General features: G+C 30.6%; 1 protein-coding gene across 2 annotated transcripts in view; it reads right to left on the reverse strand.

Annotated features, from left to right (window-relative positions):
• The window catches only part of LOC139488205 (uncharacterized), a 105332-nt gene that overhangs the window by 22972 nt on the left and 56963 nt on the right, over positions 1–25397 (reverse strand). For both annotated transcript variants that reach the window (XM_071273665.1, XM_071273675.1), the window contains exons 4-6: positions 4500–4558; positions 1840–1969; positions 785–930 (exon numbers count right to left, since the gene is read on the reverse strand). In XM_071273665.1, coding sequence (XP_071129766.1) covers positions 785–930; positions 1840–1969; positions 4500–4558 — 335 coding nt within the window. The remainder of the gene's footprint in view (positions 1–784; positions 931–1839; positions 1970–4499; positions 4559–25397) is intronic.

Raw genomic sequence — 25397 nt, forward strand, 5'->3', positions numbered from 1 at the left:
ATTTAGTATGTTGACCTAAATATGTTGTGCTCACAGTGAGTCTAAATGACACAGATTAAGTATGTTGACCTAGTTATGTTGTGCTCACAGTGAGTTTAAATGACACAGATTAAGTTTGTTGACCTAAATATGTTGTGCTCACAGTGAGTCTAAATGACACAGATTAAGTATGTTGACCTAAATATGTTGTGCTCACAGTGAGTCTAAATGACACAGATTAAGTATGTTGACCTAGATATGTTGTGCTCACAGTGAGTATAAAAGACACAGATTTAGTATGTTGACCTAGTTATTTTGTGCTCACAGTGAGGCTAAATGACACAGATTAAGTATGTTGACCTAGTTATGTTGTGCTCACAGTGAGTCTAAATGACACAGATTAAGTATGTTGACCTAGATATGTTGTGCTCACAGTGAGTCTAAATGACACAGATTTAGTATGTTGACCTAATTATTTTGTGCTCACAGTGAGTCTAAATGACACAGATTAAGTATGTTGACCTAGTTATGTTGTGCTCACAGTGAGTCTAAATGACACAGATTAAGTGTTGACCTAGTTATTTTGTGCTCACAGTGAGTTTAAATGACAGATTTAGTATGTTGACCTAGTTATGTTGTGCTCACAGTGAGTCTAAATGACACAGATTAAGTATGTTGACCTAATTATTTTGTGCTCACAGTGAGTTTAAATGACACAGATTTAGTATGTTGACCTAGTTATGTTGTGCTCACAGTGAGTTTAAATGACACAGATTTAGTATGTTGACCTAATTATTTTGTGTACCTTTTGTCAGGTGGATCATTTCTCTCTCATGGATTTCTACCAGGCCTCGCTCTATTTGTTGGAATAACTTCTGGCGTCTATACTGGTCTGTATAGGCTGTTGTGAAAGGCAGTTTACCAACCAACATTGCATACATGATCACACCCCTGTAATATACCAATAAATATTGAAGAAATAATCATGAAAACTTGTGACTAAACAACACATTAATTCATGAAAGCGTGTCTTGACGACACCCGTCAGATGCATGAAATTATCTGTTTTTTATGTCAATGGAAAATCAAGGTAAAACATTGCAACCAATGTAATAATACATGGTACAGAAAGTTCAATGCGTTTACACTTGCATGTTAAATAAATCTAAAGGAAGTGAATCATTGCGTGTTTGTATGTATGTTTGCTTTTATTTTTTCAAGTCTTTTACATGCATCAGACTCTATGCTGGAACATACCATTTCCAAATACTATTATTTTTGTTGTTACAATGTATAAAATTTTGTGGTTGAAGAAAAAATTACTTTTAGAGAGTACCTTATTTCATTGTTTCATCATTGGTTGCCATCAAAGTATTGTATTTTATCCTCTATTAAAATTGAAGGGTTGTCTTCAGACAAAATCCACAAACTGGTATGGCACAAATATTTAAGAAGCAACAGTAGTATTGAAATAAGTTTTAAATTATTTATTGTAAGCTTTTATATAACTTTTAATCTGTACCATCAGAAAGGTTATGAAAGGAGAGGCCCACATAAAAAATATTAAACCTTGACCTCTGACCTAAAGAGTTTGTTATCAATAGATAGTGCTTTAAAACCAGGTTAAATCCACCATTTTCTACATGAGGAAATACCTGTGCCATGTCACCAATATGACAGTTGTTTTCAATTAGTCTGATGTGTTTGAGCTTTTGATTTTGTCATTTGATATTACCGTAATTGCTGTCTGTTTTGACTTTTCTTTTGAGTTCAGTATTTTTACTTATTTTACTGCTTTAGATAACAGAGGCAGTCTGAGGAAGAAGAAATGAACAGTCTAATCATATACAGTATACTTACAGAGCCCAGATATCAATTTCAGGTCCATATTTCTCACTCATTTCAAAGAGTTCTGGGGCTGCATATTCTAATGATCCACAATGTGTCTTCATCAACTCATCTCTTGTAAATGTGTTACTCAGGCCAAAGTCTGAAAAAATATCAAATTCAAAATCAATTACACAAATATTTAGTCCCTCCAATTTCAATCACTCAGTTCACTCAAACTACTTTTAAAATGAGTTTTACTGCACACATATTGCTGTGTGTTTGTTTTTCATTGGATAGAGGTATCAATATAGTGGGAAGGTTGAGATCTCAAAAAAAAAGTTTACCCCCGCCTCATTTTTGCACCTGACCAAATTCAGGAGCCTCTCGCCTTTGTTAGTCTTGTTTGTTTTTTAATTTTAATTCATTTGTATGTTATGGAGTTTTGCCTCCATTTTCATTGAAATAGTACACATTTTTGTCTTAGGGGCCAGCTGAAGCACACCATCTGGTGCAGGTTTTTTCTTGCTGTGTTGAAGACCCATTGGTGGCCTTCGGTTGTTATTGCCTCTTTGTTTGGGTTGTTGTCTCTTTGACACATTCCCCATTTCCATTCTCAATTTTATGGTCAGTAAGTTTGTTGGTCCAATAAGTATTTATATAACAATATGTCATTTAAGGGTACAAACTAATAGGTCTTATAAAAATATCAGACCGTGAAGTAAAATACAGGGGGTCATCTTAGGTGCACCAAAAGGGTTAGCAGATCCTGCACTTTATGTGGCACCTGTCATGCTGCTTAAGGTAAAAGTTTTGCAACAAGCCTCTTTTAGTGATGTTACAATTGATGAACAGTGGACAGTATTATAGTTACAATAATTGAAATATAATCATGGTTAGCTCATATCATAAGGACCTATGATCTACGTTTCTGGGGCTGATATGTGGGCCTCTATGTCATACATTACAATTTATTCATTTATTCATTATTGAGTTCATAAAATCTTCAAGGAGAGAAAATCACATTTTTTAAAACTGAACCTAAAAAAACGGTCATGGGGGTCAGTCTTTGTAATTATTGATGTTGGTGGGAGTAAATTTCTTAAGTTCAATTCTTACTCTATACATGGCATGACAACATTTATCATTATAGTAAACCATTAGTAATTCAATCCTCAATAAATTGTGTAGAACAATCCCTAAGATGGCATCAAACGTGATCATGTTATCTAGATCAATGAGACAATTGTACCATTTATTTCCATAAATAGTTTTTTTATGATAAATTATAATAAGATTTTCATGGTTGTCTGAGTCTTATCTTGTTTTTATATATTTTACATTATAACTCTGTTGCACTTATCATCCATAACTTTTCCATTTTTTGTCTGTTCCATTCCATTTATAAGAAATCCCGTTAAAAACTCTTTATTTCAGGAAATGACTTGTGTTATTGTTGTATAAGTGATTTTTTATTAAAACTTTCCTATTTATAAGAATGATGCATGTTTATGCAAGATTAAGACAACTCAAGCTGTGATAAAAAGAAATGTACAATCTAGCATTAGTACCATTTAATATGGCAACAACATTTATGTATGCCCATTTTTTTCCTTATAAATTATAGGAGGAAAAATATTAGATGTTTTTTATACCAACATTAAATGAAGCTATCAATTCAAATTTGCATCAGGCAAATCATGTAAAAAAATTAAAACTATTATGGAACATCTGCTGGTTTTTATTTTTGTTTTCTTTTACTTTTGTTATGTGTGTATGACTTAATTTCCAATTAAATAGAATTGCCAGTTTTCTTGTGATTACTAAGTGGTTCTCTCAAGGTGCTCACTCTGACTTCCTCCAAAAATAAATACTGACCACTACAAGATAACCAAGAGCGTAACAGTGGCATTAAACAGCAACAATCAATCAATTGGTCTTACAGCCAATTTCATTGAATGTGTAGGTAAAGGTAATATCTTTGGTTAGCTTGCTTGCTAGCTGAACCATGAAGTCATTATTAGGTAAGGAATACTACCCTCCTTTCGAGGTAACCTAGTCCTACAGACAGATAAATTGGTTATCCTTCGGACAAGTCTACCCTTAAAGGAGGGTAGTTTACCTAACCTCATAATGACCAAGGTTCAGCAAGCTAACCAAAGATATCACCTTTGCTTACACACTCAATGAAATCGGCTGTAACATATTCTGACATGATCTTGATTTATTACAATGGAGGGACACCAACAATGGACACCTAACAGAGGCGGATTTAGGGGGCAAGAAAAATTTGGTATATTATACAGGGAATCACTGGCGCATGACTTAGGCATTGGACATTGGACCCTCACTTATGAAAATTTCTGGAACCGCCAATGCCTTAAATGTTAAAACCTCACCCTCTCCTTTTCGGCCAGGTGAGACAAAAGAAAGTATGTTGATGTTTTTAAGGTGTTCTTTCAAGTAAACTTGCCATATATATCTGCAGACCACATATTAGAGTCCCATGTATATGGTTGCTTTCAGCCATGGAATAGCATTATCTTTGTAAGGTACAGGTAATGTCTAATGTGCCAAATATAAGTTTGAATATCTCCTTACACATACCCCGTATTTATTAACCTATACTATGTACTATTGAAATAAACAAGATAATAATACATATCAACCTGGTCAGAAATTACCATACATACCAACAAGTTTAATGTTTCTTTTCTTCTCATCTAACATGATGTTTTCCATCTTCAGATCCCTGCAAAAGAAAAATATAGTCCTTTTATAGTTTTTGTTTGTTTGTATACTTTTAAAATGTCATCTCATGCTAATACATCTGATTTTCTGAAACTGCAAAATTATCTTAAAGACAGTTGCATCAAAATTCTTGAAATTGATGCACAATTGTATAAAATACATGTAAACTTGGTGAAAAGAGTCAATAATGTTTATACATGTATATAAATGTATAGGTTTGGATTCATTGAAAAAAAATGTCAATAGAATTTTCCTGCAAACTCAGTGATACATGTATGTTCTTGCCATATGAACTTTGTTTATCTGCCAGATGTTACATTGTTCAAATTATAGTTTAATTTAATACTAATTAAACAGGAAGTTCGCTGGATATATTAACCAGACCAAAAATTGTAAAAATAAATCTTCAAAAAGTTTTTCAATAGGAACTCATCACAAATCATTTATACTGATGCCTATGTTTAGCAATGCCATATACTTTTTTTAGATTCAATTTTTGGTGATTGCTGAAGTCAATTTGCAAATATATTCAGAACAGCATTTTTAAGAAAACATCATGGATTAGTTTGGAGATATGAAGTTTAACAATGATTTTTTGGTGCATTTTATGCAATTGTTCATGCATCGGAAGAATATTTAAGGAAAAAAGAAAGAAATACAATATTTTTTCAATATTAAGCTATAAATCAAGTTAAATCAAACTTTTGTGGCTATTATTAACATGTTGTATAACAAAGAAATCAGAATCTGTAAAATAAGTGAACTTGTTGATACAGATCAGTTCAATGGCCTGAAATTAATACTAACAATCACTATATGTAGTTTGAGGCTGAGTGCATCATCTTGTTGTTCAAAACATGTGATTTGCAAGTGCACATTTAAAGACATTTATTGTCTATATGTAAATAACTTGTTCACAGCTGTACAGTACCGTAATTAGTATTACAAATAGTCAATATCTAGTGCAACTAAATATTACACAGAGAAATAAATCTGAGTTCAAGATTGAACAAGAAAAACAATTTTTATCCTATGAATAACAATATTTTTGTTTCAGATTCATTTCTATTTCCTAACGGAGAATCGTTGCCTGGTATATACACTCGTTAAACAATGACCTAGAACCCGTGTACAAAACAACATTGAAAACACCCTGATAATACTACCTATAGGTATAGACCTTAAACAACAAAATAATAGCTAGGTGATGGTAGACACGGCAGCATCATAGACACTAACGGATTAACAGCTAACTGTAAGGCATTCAATTATCAAGCTTGAGAAAACTTTGATTAAAAGGTTAAATCGGAGATATAGCAAATACACTAGAATGGATTAAGGAAGGTTTGGCTCAAATGATGTCTTGATTGATATAAATTACCCGTGATCTTTGGTAATATTAACTAAATGATAGCTTATCTAAAGTTTATATATACAATGCTTATGCTGCTACGTAAAGCTTAACATCCACCCTGATCTCTCCTGACTTTACCTTAAATAATTGATGTTCTTTTGTCAGTAGATTTAAATGTCATATTAAATCTATATCTACTATATCCTATTGACATGCACCTTTTCTGTCTCCTAATATCTAATGAGTTATCTATCTTCCCTCTTATACGATTCCTTGGTGGCAATTTACTTAGTTACCATCAAATTCTATTCAAAGTTTCTAGCAACCAGAGTCTGATTATCAAAATGATCTACAGTAAGTTATATAGTACAAAATTTATCTATGTCAAAATGTTTATTATACCTAGTTTTATATTGTGCAAGATTGATTATTGGTTACGAATTTGTCAAGTGGCAGATATTTCATTTATATTTCAACAGCAAGAAGATAAATAGTACTGCTGTATGAACAACAATTCTTGCAACTGAAGCATATAAATTGTAGGTAGATTTTACTACTTTTTATATACAATTCATTGAGAACTATACTGTATATATGTTCTCAAGAAACATAGGGAGCAGTTATAGTTGAACATGGTAGAGAACTTCTTAAGTCAAGGGACATCATCAATTTTTCTTGTATTAAGTGTGCATGGTGTGAGCCCTTAATAGGCTTATGATTCATTGGTAAAGAAACTCTTGCAAGAAAAGAGTAACTTTAATGGTTGTCTAGACTGGTTCAATTAATCAGACCCATAAGTTCAATGCAAATATCAGGGTAGTATAAGGGTTTTCAATATTATCAGGTTGCTTATATATGGACCTGTCAAGAATCATGTGTAATCATGTTCGCAAGGGACATGCTTTTAAAGGGGATAACAAACTTGAACAGTTAACTTTATATACATATTTAATCATAAAAGAAATTAACTAAGTTTTAATCTACTATAAAGACAACTTTCCCCAAAAAAAACAATGCATTTCCCAAAATGACCCAGAAAACACATATTATTTGCAGGTTTAATAATCATAATGTACAGCATATCTAAACTAATATCTGAATCAATCAGTTGACTGCCCATCAGACAGTTTATACATCTTTATACACAAAATGAAATGAATGCTTGTCAATTTGATCCATTCAATAAAGTTAGTACCAATTAAACTATCATATCTGATGGAAGATTTTCTTATGAGAAAGGCAAACATTCTGAGAACATCATAAATTTTCAATTTCCAAGCCACTTAATGGCAATTTCAGTGTGAACATTTTTCAATTACCAGCAATAATCCATTTCAATTGTTAGTATAAAATTGCTGAAAAGTCAAAATTATCTTTCTACCTGCTTGAATGATAATTAGATATTAACGTGAACTGAAATAGACGTCAATTATTCTTTTTGAACTTGAAAACGACACATAAACCCTGTCCACTATGAAAAAACATCAATGAACAAAATTGCTGTAAATTGTTCACCTTAAAGTGACCCACTAAATTCTTTCTTGTTGATGAATGCGTTATAGAAATGTACATGATTATGAATTCAAAGGCCTACTTAGTCCAAGGATGATGGTCAGATATCCACTATAAAACCAAAATATCCCCTGGTCAACGTCCATGTACCTAGTAACACCTGACTTCGTGTCAATGAACACTAAATTGTCCCTTAAATGACTTCTGTGAAAAATGTAATGTTTATCTATGCAGGTATGAAAACTATTAAAAATATGCAGGCTCAAATTAAGATAGAATTTCATTGACTTCCTTTAAACATTTCTCATCAATTCTCAATCAATCAGTCATGTGGAAGTACGAGTATAATTTTCACAATAAATTCTCTAATTATTTTTTAAACCTTCAAAGAAAAAAGTTTAAGCTATGGTTAGTTTTTTTTCTCCATCAGAGCCACATTTTGTTTAAAGGCAGACCTTTTTTTTTTTAAACTCTTGTACCTGTCAATTCCTTGATGTTTAAATCTTAAATATAAAATTTATGATAATTGCTTTAGAAGTTGAATCTCACCATATTTTTAAAAACTTATCAATAATTTATTGTATTGGAAACATATATTACATTTAAATTCTTAAATAATTGTATGCTCAATATTGTTGACTGTCTGTTCAAGTTAAGATCTTTCTAATCAGACTGCCTTCTTGGATTCTTTTCTTCATTATTATGTACTTGGCCATTAAATGACTTAAACAAAATTCCAAAATAAACTTGGAAAAAAAAATGTTTGAGTTATGTCCCTTTAACCATGAAAACCTAATACTAATATTAAAATATGAGACACCACCACGAAATAAAATTATCTAGGAAAGTACTCAGTTTTTTCTCAACTGCTCGAACTCCTGACTCAGCAGTTGCAGTCTGAATATGATGAGTTATAAAACCTAAGCATATTCCCTGGATATGTTTATATACCTTGCTATGACAACCTGGCTTTATGATTTGATTAATCAGAGGACAATTCCAGAACTACTAGCAGCTAGGGACTAAGTTAAAATCATCAATCAACAGTATTTATGAAATATTGGCTTAGTTGTCAGATAATCAGGAATATGTCTGCTATTGTCAGGCCTCAGCAGAGAGTTTATCAAATTCTATTTTATATGCATTATTTTCCCACTGCAATGCTGACTATGGATAGTAATGTGTACACAGTCAAGGTTATAACTAGATAGGATTATTACTTGAGTACAAACTAATCTAATGTTGTGGAACTGATATTAAGGTCAAGGTCAGATGAACCTTGTCAGATGGATCATTTGACTATTATGGACACCTAACAATCATTCTATACAGCCAATATATAGTAAATCCATTCCTTAAAGTAGCTGTGATACTGACATAATAACAATGAACTAAGGAATTAAATAAGGTGAAGGTAAAGCCTGGTGAACTCTGAGTGACCTATTCAACTTGCAATTGATCTCAATATAACAAATATAATTGATCTTTTGCTCATAATGACTAAAAAATGTCCTAATAAAAATACTGTTAATTTTGTTAAGTATCTATTGAAATGAGGTCAAGGACATTGAAAATATGCCAGACATTTGCTTGCTTAAATTTTTTTTTAAAAATAAGATTGCATGATCCCCTTACATTGTCAATATACATTAATTAGACTTTAGGTAAAACATCAACAATATGCATGTAATATTAACTGCAGACATCAATCAATCAGTTATATACATCTATTCAGTATTCCTTCTATTTCAAGGTTAAATAACCTCAAAGTCTCATACTCTATTGAGAAGAAACCTAATTTAAATTTCTGATTTTCTGATTTTTTTTTCTCATTCAAAACAAACCCAAGAAAATCGTTTATACTCCATTACTTTATATAAAAAACACACAAATATTTGTAGACCAGAACGTGTTGGATCAAATCAACTACTTCAAATTTACATTCTAACAGAATCAGTTCTGCAACCTTGATAAAAAAAATATATAGTTTAATTACTAAATAAAATGCCTGATGAGATTATAAATTGTCATTCCACAGATGTTTGAGGTATTTAGAGATGAATCACTGTATACTCTTTGATTGAAATCTTCACTGTAAAACAGCACATATATATTAACTGTAAATTTGCCACATGTATATTTCCTGCAGAAATTAATGAGGTGTGAAATATGGGCATCATTTAGTTGGTACCATATCTGATAATTGTTACATTATTACCTTTTAAATGCTTTATGTCAAAAAATGCTCTGCTCTGAATCACCAGTTTTTATGATTATTAAATTACACCATTTGTGACAGAAATTTAAAAGGATATACCCATTTTGAGTCATATCCATAAATTTAAATCGCAACTATCAAGATCTCCATTAATTTAAGCTATAAGAGCGAAAAGGTCAAATTGGGTCTTTTGAGAGAGTTGAACTGAGGAAAAAAGCCTAAGATACTTTGAACAAAGTATTGACAGTTTAAAAGACTCAAGTCACAAAGGAAAACAATTAACTTTTAAACAAAAACTTGTTTTGAATCAGTTTATTTTTGGCACAATATATAAGCTTAACTAGATATCCTGCGAACAAACCACTCTAGATGCTGCTTTCTAATCTTACCACATTTTGTTACAAGAAACAGAAATACATCACTGAAAGTCTATTATTCTATTAACTATTAAGTTGAGTATAATTAAACTAAATCTGAGATCTCGGAAAACTTAAGTTTAACCTGCACCTGTCTTAAGTCAAGAATCTTGTCAGCTAAGCTGTTGTATGGGTTTTTTTTGGCATTGAATTGGGGTCCTTAAAGGCAAATCATTGATTATTTGTGTTATATGAAATCACAACTTTTATATACATAGTCTTTTTAGAGCTGGACATTTTGTTTATTGTTGATGACTGTATGTTGCAGCTAAAAAAATATCATGAAAATCATTTTGACATTGAGTGTCTTAGAAGTTAAACATCAATATAATATTCAACGAAAGCCAGATGCCTAACATCACTCAACTTGAAAATAATAATTATACTGTGTTTATATATTTATGAAGTTTGCTGAAAAAAATCGAAAAAATCGTATAGTCAAAGATGCGTAATAGTTATTTTAGCAGTCTTGTCGCCAGACATTGGTACCGATTTATTAATAAGATGTTGCACTTTCAATATTATATGTACACTTTGTATAATGACTGTACAAATAGAAACAATAAATAACTAGATTATTAGAGGGATTTCAGAAAATAATCAAGTGTGAAGCCATCGGACTACCTGATCAAAAGCTCCAAATAAATTCAGGTTATCTGAAGGACATCTAAAACATGCTAACAATTAGTTACATAATACTTCAAAGGCCTCTTATTTACCTGCAGATGCAAGAAAATGCATGTAATTACAGGTAACAGTCAATGTAAAATAAATAAATAAATGATTTTACAATGTTTAAAAAACCTGCAATCAGGAAACTGTATCAACTAAAGCATGTTTCTTTTATGTCAAAATGTAGGCATTAAAAAGATAAAAACATTTAACTAAATTAAAATTCTTAGTGTAAAAAGTATCTTCACTTTGCCATAGCAAACTTCCAATTAGATAATTAAAGGCTGTGCATGTGAAACTGTCATTCAAACAGTAGGAGCATGTCAATTACATGTGATCTGATCACCAGTATTTCATACCTAACATTTTTATGCATACAACTGCAAACTTTTCACTTCTAATTAAGACTCTTTCACTACCTTTATAGCAGTTAATGGTCAAAGTCAGGTCAGCTTCGGCTAGACATAATAAAACTGACCAGGTATCAACCTTTCAACAGATGTGAAATGGACATGAAATTAACAAAACCTGCTTACCATCTTTTGTGGTCAAAGGTTTTCTTGATATCAAAGGAAAATTAAGCATGACTGGCATATTGATTGGGGTGACTATAATGATAAACTCAATGGTTAAAAAGATGCCGAGTTTTCCCATCAGCTTACCATGTATAAAGAGGGGAGTGACAAGAGCCAAATAAATGTTGAAAACCACTGATTAAATTATTGAAATTGTACGATACTATAAATCATCCCGACAGCCAAGTGATGGCCAGTGGGAGTTCATGACTTTCTCCTAGTACTCTTATATAATTCATTTTCATTTCTATAGACATTTCTTTCTTTTCTTCTTCTTTTAATATTACAAACTTGTTGTTTTGCTTAATTCTAGAAATTAGACCATTGTAAAAAAACAAATATTGGAAACCTTGAGAAAGTAATAAAAATATGTAAATCATAATTCATTATGTACTTTGCATTACAAAGTGAAGAAGAATTTAGCTTTTGGTCACGAAGTCACTCAACTTTGATATTATATCACATATTTCTTGTATGATTTGTCATCCCCGATTATAATATCAGGGTATCTTCCTAATGGAGAGGAAGTTTATCTATGATAATTATTACAATGGTTTCAAGGTAGGCTAGCTAATAAAAGTGATAACTTATTAATTCCAAAGCAAATGTCAACATATTTAATAGGATACCTGATCAAAATACAGGTATTAATAGGTATACAGTACAAACAGGGATATATACAGATTATTCCTACATCAAAGGAATCGATGTATATACTTAGGTAGATAAATAATAAACTAACACATACAAAGACAATAACATTAAACTTATCTTGAAACAGAGCTTAGATACAAACAGATAGATGAAGTCATAAAACTTTATACAGAAATGCTAAAATTAAACAAAATTCTGAAAATAAAAATTGAGAATTATTAATAATTTTAATGTTTATTTATGTTTTTTTTTATATTTTCCCATTTTTCAATCTTTCATACAGACTTTAATATTGTCAATTACTCAATTATGTACTGCTTCCACGAATAAAATTTTTAATAAATTTTTTAAATATTTTATCTTTATGGTCGAAGGACATAGAAAAAAATATAATGGGTACCTATTTGAATTTACATACTTCATTTTAGAACTGAATGTTTTTTATTACTTTTATTGAGATGTAAAGTAAGTGTTGACCAAATCATATTTTGTATGAAGAAAGGAAGATATATTTCTCCAAAGACTTGACAGTTAAATTTTCAATGTTTATAAGGCTGAGAGCTTGCTTTAATGTGATTTAAATTTAGAAAATTTACTTTTCTGTACAGATGACATACCACATCAAAGTCGATGCAGTGGTATTAACTATTTATACATGTATCCTATTTTTGCATCTTTTAGTACCTACTTAGTACCTATAGTACCAGGTAATAATCAATATAGTCCTTCCTATCATTTTTTATAGTTTCTTTTTAAAAAGTAATAAAATTCACACTTTCTCTTGTGAAATGTTGATAGATGTCTCTATAAATAGACAATAAAATTTTATCTCTAAAACCTTTAATAATAATTTAATATTTCTGTACAATTTTCCAAAATTGGAAATAAAATAGTAAATAAATGATTGAAATCATTTGAAAATGACATTAAAATGTTTATTTCCTATCTAAAAACTGTTTTGAAATAAACTGGTATGTTGCACATGACAAATTTTACTATATCAATAGTATTTTCTCTCAGTGTAAATATTTTTTAACCACAAGTAATTAAAATCAAGTGTGCAGGTATTTTGTCTCTTTCAAACAGAACATGTTTTATCACGATTCTTGCCCGACTGTCACCAAATATGTAAACATATATGCCATAAGTATAACATAAGTTTTAAACTGTAATCCATTGCCTACAGCAACCATCAAATTGACGCGTCAATCTCCTTAAATATTAACTATATCAAGAAAAAGTGTACCGTCCCTATCAAAAACAGAAAGCTGAACTATCAAACCCCTCCGCAGTTGTCAAGATTGAATGGCGAGATCGGGATGTAATTGTTTATATGAAAAGATAAGCAGTTCATCCTTTTATTGACTTATCGGAAGTCACACCTAAGGGTTTGGACCAAATTAGACATACCTTTGTACATCTATTCATGGTCCCTTGTAGGATACTAGATCTATTTAGTGTATTCCCTTATGGGTGTGTTTTAATCTATAAGAGATGTGTATTCAAACAGCTTGACCATTGTACCTATTAAAATTACCAAATTAATTACAGTTAAGCATTCACATGGCGGCAAGCTATAAAGTATCAAATCTATAGAATAAAACCCACATCAAAAGGAATTTGAATCTGTTGTTATATACTTATATAAATATATTGGAAGTAGGGTAATAGGTTTAACATCATCAAACTGCACTCAATAGTACTACCAAAGCTTTCTATTATGAATGTACCCAAACTTTCCATCCCAAAGATGAAAAGTTCAAAATGATCAAAGTTAAATCATAGTCACTGTATATCAATTTGTTAAAGCATGAGATCACTTTTTATAAAGCCTTATAAAACAAGTGCAGAAAAAATTCAAGGTCTTCTAAGATCTGTAACATAAAAAGAAAAGAAAAGAAATTTATTATTCGATCGACCAGCGCATTAATAATGAACTTCCAAATCTAAATATTATGATATGACTTAATTTTGATAACAAACTTATCGATTACAGAAAAATTAGTGGACAATGTCACCTGTGGATGTACAGTGGTCTGATGATTACAAAGTTTCTTTGGCCCTTTTAGGCTTTACAAGAAGGAAAAAATAGGTTTTCCTCAAAAGTAGTTTGAATAATCATGGAAGTATTATATATATAATACTTCCATGGAATAATAGAGATCAGACCACAAAAACAGTATGAAATCCTGTTGGCAAATAGAGCATACAAATTGACACCATTGCAAGCATTGACATTCATTTCACAGAAAACAAATTTAATATTAAAATCATAAAAATAAAAATATCAATTAATTATACTAGTATTGAATATTTCAAATGTCAAAAAAAAAAGTACCAAGATTTTATCAAATTTTAAAGATCAATTTATTAAAATAGCCTCCTGAGAAATAGTTATAATTAGTCAACGCCCTGTATAGACTAAGGGTATTCCTGACAACATCGGGTAAGGCAAGATGTACAGAAATATGTGACACCCAAACTATAAAACCACCAAACCATGATAAACAATTTCAATTTGTTAAATCATGTTGAAAAGTTAAGTATCATGTACACACTGCCTGATAAACTATACATAATTATACAATTGTTCTCTATGGACTACAGGGGTCTGATGTACTGCACTATATACCATTAAATATCGGTACAAGTATCAAAATTATACCTGTCATTTCTGCATGTAAAAAAATGGAGAATTTTATCAGTGTTTTAATCTTGTGTGATCTTGGTACGAGAATAATAAAATCTGTTACAAATATGATTTAATAGATGCAGTCATGTAAAAGGTTACTTTAAAATTGATGACTTTCCAAATATTATGTTTGATATCAAGACAATTTGGTAAATTTTGCCTTGGGCTGCCACAATCAAAATTATAAAGATCTAAAAAAAAAAGAGTATTCATTGAGGTCTGCCACAACTATTAATGAATATTGACTAACAAACATGTTTCCGGTAGATGCAGGGTTGAATTTGTATATTTTGTTAGATAGTGGTCTGACATATTATGATGCTGTGATATAAGATAGCCATTTAAAAGCACAAACAGGTAAACACACACACACTCACACATATATATCCAAGAAAGGAAAAAGAATTTCATTACGACCTTGACAGCAAGAACATCGATGGGTTACTCCTCTGAAGAGGATGCAGGTTGTAGAGTTGCTGATGGGTTGAGAGAAACTAGGTTGCTGAATCATAATTAACTACTAATGCTGATTCATATCTCATAATATATAGTTATCAAGGAATAATAATTTGATCTAATAGCAGTAATTCATGTTTACATATATACAAGATTATCAGTTTTATTTTAGTAAAATACACCAGATGATATACCCTGCTATTTTGATGAGAAAATAATGATGGTTTTATTTTTATGATAGTTCAGATGCAATCATAATAATACTAAACAAATCTGTAAAATACATTTTACTGCAGCAAATGCATAAAACAGAGTTGCATTCAATTTGATTTCAGTCTGGTCACTACATTTTTGAAGTGTGTTACAGATCAATTTATGCGTTTTAAAGCAGGGAATGCACTGGTTTGACCAAACTGTCAGAGTACTGACATGTAAAAGTGTCTAAAGTTGTGGTAATTTTGTTGTTTTTGTGAAAATTGCAAAAAAATGTTATAGGACTTGAGTTCATTATATTTACTTATATCTGTTGTGTTCACAGATGATTTACTATTGCTATGTTTGTTATGGTTCAATAGTTATGTCATTTTTATACAGGGATAATAAAATTATACAACATTAAAACCCAGGTAGTCACAAATTTGTTGTACTTCTGAAATAATTGCATAATACTTGAACAATTTGACAAAATCAAGTCATATTTATCCATCTAGCAGATGTTCCCTTACAAACATGTTTAATTTACTGAATGAAATGTGATTTATTAAAAAACTACATGCAATTTAAATCAGTTATTTCTGCTCAACAGGATGACTGCACGTATCAGTCATTGCACAGATGCACCAAGGCTTGAATTATAGGCATTAGAGACGCACATTTTTAAATGGTTAAAAAATCATAAATCATGTCACAAAAGTCAACAGTATGAAATGATCAGTCTAAAAAAAAAGTCATTTAAAGTATATACAAATAGGTGGACAAAATATACATGTACCTATCTCTCTAATACAGGAATATATATACTATATTTAGATGGGTACTTTTACAGTAACTTTAAAGTATAGTCTCTCTCTCTCTTTCAAGGTGTCTTTAAAATATTTCCCATCAGAAATAGCTTTAATTGACATAATTGTAGTTTTTACCTAGTGGCATTATAATATTGTTGTTAATTTTTGGCATTAAATCATTGACGAAAAGGTGAATACCTTATACAGTAGATGATTCTAACATAAATAACAATAAAATAATGTCATACATACTATAAAAACTGTTCAATTAGATACAAAAAAGAGCGATGCATGCTAAAAACTTGCAAATATATAGGGTCATATATTTTATTTGTAATATTCAAAATTGTGGTCAGTCAATGACCAAGCAAGCTAATTATAGGTTTGGGTGTAGGTAAACAATTGTGTTTACCCAAGAACAGATGTAAGTAGAACAAAACAGGGACATAAGTACTAGCAACTGAGTCAGTAACCCTACATACGAAAATAGTTTCTCCAAAAAAATATATAAACAAGTATAATTCTCCTATCCTGTTTCTTTATTACTCATCAACTGACATGATTTTTCTCAAGTGTTTCTATACATATATCCTATATTCCAGTGTCTCCAGGCAAACTGCTGATTCATCACAAACTGATGGTACCAACTCTGCAGGGGGTAATACCTACATATCACAATATATATACAACTTTTTCATGGGAAACTGATCTGTGAGAAATCAACGCATTAGTGGAACACCTGTACATTTCATTTTTTCTAGCTGTCTTAACTGCCGACATATGTTCGGATGCTTAAAAGACTTTTGTAAAGATAATCAAATGTAAATTGATGGGAAATAATCATGCTTGTTCATATAACTGTGTAAATTGAAAGTTATATGATTCATAAATTGCTGGAGCTAACAAATAGGAAGAGTACACTTGAGGCAGACAAACTTGTCAGATATCATAAATATCTCAGACAGCACACATCTTCACAGTTTATCAATAAAACAGCAGTTGGAGGTTTTCAAACAATTTACCCTCAAAGTAACTAGCTATTATATGTAATTAAAATAAATAAGCAAATATTTCTTAATACACGCAAATCATTTTTTTATGTTTATCAATTTCATTTTTGTTTTCAGGATGAAAACAAGATACTTATAGTCATTACTGTGAAATGGATTAGAAAGATTTATAACTTAATGTTTTTATCACTGGTGTAGGTCTTGAGAATTTTGCTGAAGCCTGATTAGTCCTGAGGCAACAGTTTAATTATATACTAGAAGATAAGACAGTACATGTATTTATCAACAAGACTGGTTAAATAGAGTTATTTCCCATTAGCCATAATCTGTTCATTTTTTATTTTGAAAAATATCAAGACCTGACATCTATGAATATAAATGAAGCAATCAATATCAGTGATTTGAAAACATGTTTGAAAAAAAAAAATAAGAAAAAACAGCTATAAATAGCTTTCTTCTTTTTCAAAAGATGAAAGTAAGTTTTTGTTTATACAACTATTCATCACACATAAAAACAAGTGAGAAATTCTTCCGATTGTTGGTTTTACTTTTGCAACTATTATCTTTTATAAAAGTTTCATCAGATTTATAATAGGTATTTCATTTCTAGAAATAATTTGACAAATGCAATATCCAAAAATAACATTGGCACCAAAATCAAGGAAACAGATATATATCATATGGCCATGACCTTTAACCTACAATGACCATTGCATATAAAAATATATTTCCAACAAATTCACCTTTTAAAATGTGAAAAATGTTTGAATTTTTCATGGCTTTCTGAGTAGTTCCAGTAAATATCAAATGTAACATGGAACAAAATATATGCTGTATGATTTCAAATCAGACATTGTCTGATGGTATCCACCAGGGACCAGGGGATTCGTCGGAAGTTCAAATTGTATATTATATATCCCATTAACTGGGAATAACATTCCTTCTAAAATTTGATAACCAGTTATAAGGTTAAGAGGAAAAGTATCAATGTTAAAAAAAAAATCAAAGTTTATCAGAATAATCTCGTGTCTAAAAATGCTTATTTCAATCGTGTTTACCGACGAGGATTGTTTGTAACAGACTCTTACTCAAGTGGGACATGATTTTCATCGTCGCTGAACATTTTTCTCAGGTTTTCGGACAGAAAATCAATGTGAGACTGTTTGTTGTGTCTGCACATCATTTCATTATTGCACAAATTCATCAAGAAGAAAATTTAATGAAGTGTGCTATCAAACATTGTGTACAAGTCAAATTGATAAAGATAAATACATCAGACCTATATAACCACTTTGGTATAAATGACAAAAACTATTTATTACAAAAACATAATTACATCATTGCCTTGTTAGATCTTAGAGACATTCACTGTCCATTGTTAAATCCCATGCTTAAGGTTATCAGTTATAATACCAAAGGAGAAGTCAATACATTGTATATAAATAGGAATTAGATAAAACTTTATGTGGAATATATGTCAATGTGACATCTACCCAACTTGCTTATACTTCATGCATTATGCAAATTCAAAGAAAAAATATACAATCAACAAGTAAGAAGATTCTGCAAAATGGGTCAATCATGTTGAAATGTTACTGTTCTTCCATGGGGCTGCAAATCTGATTCATTCAGTGATTGTCCACATTATGGCTGGACATGGCTTCATCTTTAATGTAAATTCTTCAAATCTGCATAGATGACCCCTTAGCATGGTGTCATTGTTGAATATGAGAAGTAAAGGTAACCTTATACACTCCAGTCTCTATTGGGGTAGGACAGTAACTTTTGAACTAATCTATAAGTACTGTTGATTAGTTAGGAGTTAGGCCCATATGCAATACGTTTCATGCCACATGAAAACTCTAAGGACTTATATATCTGGTATCTTTGACCTAATGATACTTTTACAATGCTTAGTTGTTTTTAAAGTTGTTTTACAATAGTCATTTAGGGCCCTTTACAGCTTGCTGTATTATGTGAGCCTCCCTGTTGAAGGCCATACTCTGACTTATAATTTTTAACTTTCAATACATTGTGACTTATTATAATGCCACATCTTTTTATCTATTTTAGTTAAGAATGAACTATTGCAAAAATTAATCAATTAAGAAGATTAAAAACTTCAAAGAAAATACATGGTTATTTCCCCACTTTTTCAAGATATAATTATCTGGCATGTATACCTTGTATACTAAAAATGTCACAAGCATACTTGTTTGAATTTTATTTTTTGCAAATAAAGGCAAAGAATTTCGTTTCTATGTAGCCTGCTATGGGTGGTCGTATCCTTATTCACACGATTTTTGCTGACCGTGCAAATTCATGGACAGGTGTAACAGTTTAAAGGGACTAAATGTATTCCTTAATCTTTTGACATCAATTTCAGCCAATACACCCTGTAATATGAATCATAATAAATGGATTATTTTAAACAGAGTTCAGCGATACATCAAGGTGATCACAAGAAATAGGGCAACAAATATCAAATACAGTGAGTCAGAGCAACCCCCTTTTTAATCCAAATTTAAACAACAATTCGGTTGCTTATATTATGATAAAACCTTTTGTTGATTTTTAAATGATTTGAAAATATTTAACCGAATGTGTCATCCTGTCGGAATCTTTTTTAAATTGCCTTCAGTTCATATCTTTAACAAATTTTATTCAAATTTTTCAGCGTTTATGTGGAAGTATTTCTCTTGTAAATATAACCTTAACTATCTAAGCAAACATTTAAAATAATGAAATTTTATTTGAATGAGTGATCAATTGTTAAATTTCTCCCGTTACAATTTAAAACAGACCACAAAATGCACTTTTCAATCATTTATGGAAATGGAAAGTTGCCAATTCATTTTAGCTAAATCAAAATTGTGACCCAGTCCTCAATCTCTTAATTGTCATATTGATGGAATCATTTTAACAAAAAATTTATCAAGTATCCATAAAATAAAATTGAAATCTGTTCAATGGAAAGACCTGTTTCAATTCGTCACATTACATAACTATAAACTTCCATAGTTAAGTTGTTCCATTAAAACTTCTATAAAGTCTAATTTTATTAATATTGTTAAATTATATTTTTTTGTTAATTAAAGAGAAATGCATTTGAATTATTTACAAAATTCATTCAGAAAATGTTGGATCAACTTTACACCTGAAACTACTTTCAAGGCCACATACCAAATCAGTTGATGCATTATTAATCAATCGATTTAATTACAAAATTTTCCATACATAGTCAATATGCACAAAAAAGAGATTAGACACAAGAATTTGTACAATTTAATAAACATCTTCTTTGAAGTTGACATTTTTTGGCATCAAAAATGAATTCCCAAAATTTTCTTGAACTAAATATACCCTCAGCAAAAATACCAGACCACATCGAATCTAAAAATGGATATATGAAAAATATTTCTATTTTAAATACAATAGTCAATGGGTATTATTAATCTTCAAGAGAATGTGAAACCTTTTGTCTTTAATCAAATGAATGCTTCTAACAATCCAATACACACATAATTTTGAAATGTAAAACTACTGTTAACCTAAAGATAAGTTAAACATCAAAGGCAGATTTTTTAGTCAAGATTTAATCCACAAAACGATGACAAAAGCAAATCTAAGTTCTAATTGAAGATATACTCCCTCCTCACGACACCTTGAAATAATTATACAAAAAGTAAGACCACACATAGAATACGCTGCTAAAAAATATATAAACATATGATTTCTTAATTACATGTAGATATACTTTAGCAATATGATCTTTAACTTTCATCATCTTTAAGGTGGTATAAACTACCACCATGGGAAAGAAAAAAACATTTATTACAAAGCTAAACACAATGATTTGTGTCTGATAAGGGTGTTTAAGTTATCAAAGTTCTATATAATCTATTTCTATTATAGGGTATATGAACCATGGGGTTCATCTTATGATAAGACACTTTAAATTTCACCTAATTTTTGGTCACTTTCCATTTTTACAAGAACATAAAACCTTTTAATCATTTTAGCAAGCAAATATTTTGATAACTGTTAATCTTCAGCGTGAATGAGTCAGTTGGTTCAACAATAAGGGACATAATTCAGAGATGACCAATACACCTTTCTTGTGGTCAAGCATTCAGGTCGTGTCAACTTTAAAAGTACCCTGTCAGATCAGTACATAGCCTTTGGGAAAGTTATTAGTTGATACAAAATAAGTACGTACATATAATTCCATGAGATGGCAAAAAACCAACAATTCAGTAGTTTAATTGTAAAGGTTTCATGGTGCAGTTGTATAATACTGTGGGAAACGTAATGGTTTAGTGTCTATAGAGGGTCAAACCAATGGTGCCTTGTGAGGTACTTGAGAATATGACAAGTGTTGACAGATAAATTCTTGATGATACAACTAGATCTGAAGGACAAGAGAAATGATGACTCAGATTGCTGCTTTAATGTCCAGCAGAAAACCAAATGCATTTTCAGAACAAGAACATATAAAATGATATATGAGTTATTAATGTACAGAGACCAACATGCTAAGCAAGATTTCCTGTGCTGAGTTATTAAGGTAACAGTCAGCTGGGACATACTATTATGAATCTTAGCCAAACAGTCTTTGCTATTAATCCTTAATGCTGCCATGTTTAACAGAGAAGCAGTAAATACTAATTCTTAAGTCTTACGTTTGACCTGGCTAGGGATCGAACAGAAGACTTCACACTCTCTAGGCAAACATCAGACCTGATCAAATGGTCTCTATGAAAGAGATATTCCTCTAAGATTTAAAGAACTGACACCATATTGTCCCTGCCCTCAAATTAAGTACTATTAGCTCAGCCCCACAGTCTTGAATTTGCATGGGTCTGTAAAGCAGCCCAAAAACCATTTGCAACATTTCTATGACCCCTTTCCCTGTAATTTAAGACCAACACTTGGTATAATTTGATACAATTACTTTTGATCTTGTGCATTTAGATAATTTAAGTAACAATATCTACATGATTATTTCATACCAATGCATTACACTTACACCCATTATCGGAAGAAATCTTAGGCAATAAATCTAAAAGGCGTTATTATCTTCAATTCAATTATTTTCAATGCAATTTTAATTTACATTGCTCAAATCAATACCATGGGCTTGCAATATGAAAATGGAATTTAAATGGAATTACAAAAAAATACAATTTTAAATAGACCAATACAGAATTGGAAAATGAAAAAAAATCACATAAAATAAATGAATAATTTAGATTTTTGTCAGCTGTAGTGATCTATTAGTCCACCTGAGTCTTTGTTTGTTTTAGTTTAACAGTCTATCTATGTATCAAACAAACAATCAGAAAATCTTCCTGCCGATACCCCTAATCTTCCAAGCATACAAAATGATATCCTAGGAATGAATCAATTTTCTTTCATTTTCCTTGACATATATTGGAGAACATAATTGTGGTTAAACCACTGATACTTTTATCTTAGTGACTCATCCAAACACTAAGTGTAATAAGTATTTGCTTATTATAGACAATTTTTATGGATTTAAATAATATTTATTACCCTACTTAATCAATATTTTTGTTTTGTACAACACTATAACCTGAAATTAGAGGAGAATTTGGATCAATTTCGTGATATTGCAATTTGCATGCTTTAATACTCTTAATATCTTTAAAAAAAAAAAGGACAGTTTAAGCTTTTCTTTTTATTAGAAATGGACCTCAGGACAGTTGCTCAGGGTCTTGCTTTATAATAGCATAATAGACAGTACACCTTCAGAACACTGCATGTATCTCCTAGTTTGGATTATGGCATTCCGAGTGACGGACCCTAAAGTTGCTCAAAGTGTTATTTTTTTTATTGTTATCAGTTCATCGTTCCTTCTTTTTTTTAATACACCTGCCTTTGTGTTTTATCTATTTGCAGATTCATGCAACTTGTTTTATGTTTTGTAGATTTTCATATCCTTTTAAGATTGCTGAAGATTTAATCTATTTTCAATCATACAACAACTTTATCTCAAAATTTTTGATGGTTTTTACCAATTATGTCTGTATGTTTTGCTCACACATTGTTGTCAGTTACTATTTAATAGAATTCAATGTGACTGTCACTCAAGTGAGATGTTTAGCTAGCTTTAATATCAGGTTTAATCCACCATTTTCTACTTACTATACCATGTCAACCTATGACAGTTTTTTCCCACTCTTTAGATTTGTAAATGAGCTTTTGATATCACCATTTTATAAAAGGACTTCCCATTTTGCCTTGGAGTTCGTTATATTTGTTATTTTGCTTTTCACATTAGACAACACTCTGTGTTCAGGCAACAATCATTAAATTTCAGTTTTTGACTTCTACCTTCAAACTTTCAAACTATTTTGTAATCCTCTCCCAATTTGGCCCACTGCCTGGGTTACTTAAGACAGGCAACACAAAATGTCTGCAAAATATTTTTTAAATGTTTTTAGTACAGACTGATTTTGGAACTTAAATATTGAATAATAAGTTACCTTATCCCTATGGATGGAATTAATCCATTTAGATATAACTGAATATGTCCTTAAGAAGTTTTATTAGCTTAACATTGTAAGTTCCTAATCAGATTTAAATGTTTCATTATTTTTTAAGTGTGATAAAAAAGGTTTTGAAACTTTTTTAATTGATTTAAAAATCCTCAATGTTTTAATCAGCTTTATGCTACTATATATATATTTATAATTCAATAAGTGATTACAAATTTATTCAAGAGCTTTGAAGTTGATAAAATAAGTAATAACTTTTTATAATCTATTTACAAAATTTATGACTTAGTCGAGAAAGGTTCAAAACAGCTAAATTAACCTTCATAAAAATCTTAATTTAACTATATGGAAAACTCTATATATTACAAATCTTTTTATCTAATTATTATAAACTTTCAACACATTTTCAAAACTTGAGGCTTAACTGTATATACCAATGACATTACAGATGATAAACTTGGTGAACATCCTCATTTTACTAGATGCTCTAACAATATGTTTTTGCTATGCTAGCTTAGGGTCTGTTATAACTGTAATAGCTATATATATTTTTTATTCTTAAAAACTTCAGTGTTCAAATGAAAATAACACTTTATAATTGTGATGGGCTCCAAGCAGTCATGACAGTGGGAGGGTACCCTCCTGTCATACTTCAATGATTCACCAAAATAATCAACCAAATTTTCCCACAAAAGGTCACAGGAGGGTAATGATTTCATCTCATGTTGAGTTATCTCATTTTTCTATTTGTACCATTCTTTAAGTGCTGAAAGTAGTGGGTCTACAAATTAATCCCTGCTTAAGGAGGAAAACAAAAACAAAAACCTTACATTGACCAATGAACCATGAAAATGAGGTCACAGTCATATGATACTGGCTAAACCAAAATTTACACCTTGCATTCATACCACACTAAATATAATCGATCTATTGATGAGTACTTGAAAAACAGACAAAAGCATAAAAAATTGAACATTGACCTATGAACCATGAAAATGAGGTCAAGGTCAATTAAAATCTGCCAGACTGATATGAACCTCTTACAATCATTCGATACACCACATATAGTTGACCTACTGCTTATAGTATGTAAAAAACTGACCTCACCATGTAACTTTAACCTTGATCCCTGATTCATGAAATGAGGTTGACCATTAAGGTCACATAAATCATGTCTGACTGACACGTAGATGTAAGGAACCCATATACCAAATATAGTTATGATCCTTCTACTCATAATTAGTGAGAAAATTCACATGACCAAAAAACTGGGTTTTTTTTTCAAGCAATGGCTGCAAAATGAAAATGGGTTCAAGGACAATGGACATATGACAGACAGAAACATTGTAATATAATCTGCATACAAGGTATAAAGCATCCAGGCCTTCTACCTAATGTCCTTCTGAAATATAAATCTTTACACAAATAAGCTAATGTTGCTGCCACCTCATAGTAATAGTAACCTAGGCAAGACAAAAAATGCAATAATAAATACACACAAAAATTTCTAAATGTACAGTATTTGAATGACTTAAGTATGATATAATTCTGACTATGTATGTAATATTTGTCCCTAGACTTAACAAAGCAGTTAATTAATTAAAAAAATTAACCAGTCATTTCATATTCGTCATATTTTGGTCAGATACCTGTCTCATTAACTCTATAGATAATAATCCATTGCATACAATACAACAAAGACCTCTGACAGACTTCACTTTTAACCATGAATTTTACAATATATCAGTTTTAGGTT

This window comes from Mytilus edulis, chromosome 1 (assembly GCF_963676685.1).
Source record: "Mytilus edulis chromosome 1, xbMytEdul2.2, whole genome shotgun sequence".
Classification (NCBI taxonomy): Eukaryota; Metazoa; Mollusca; class Bivalvia; order Mytilida; family Mytilidae; genus Mytilus; species Mytilus edulis.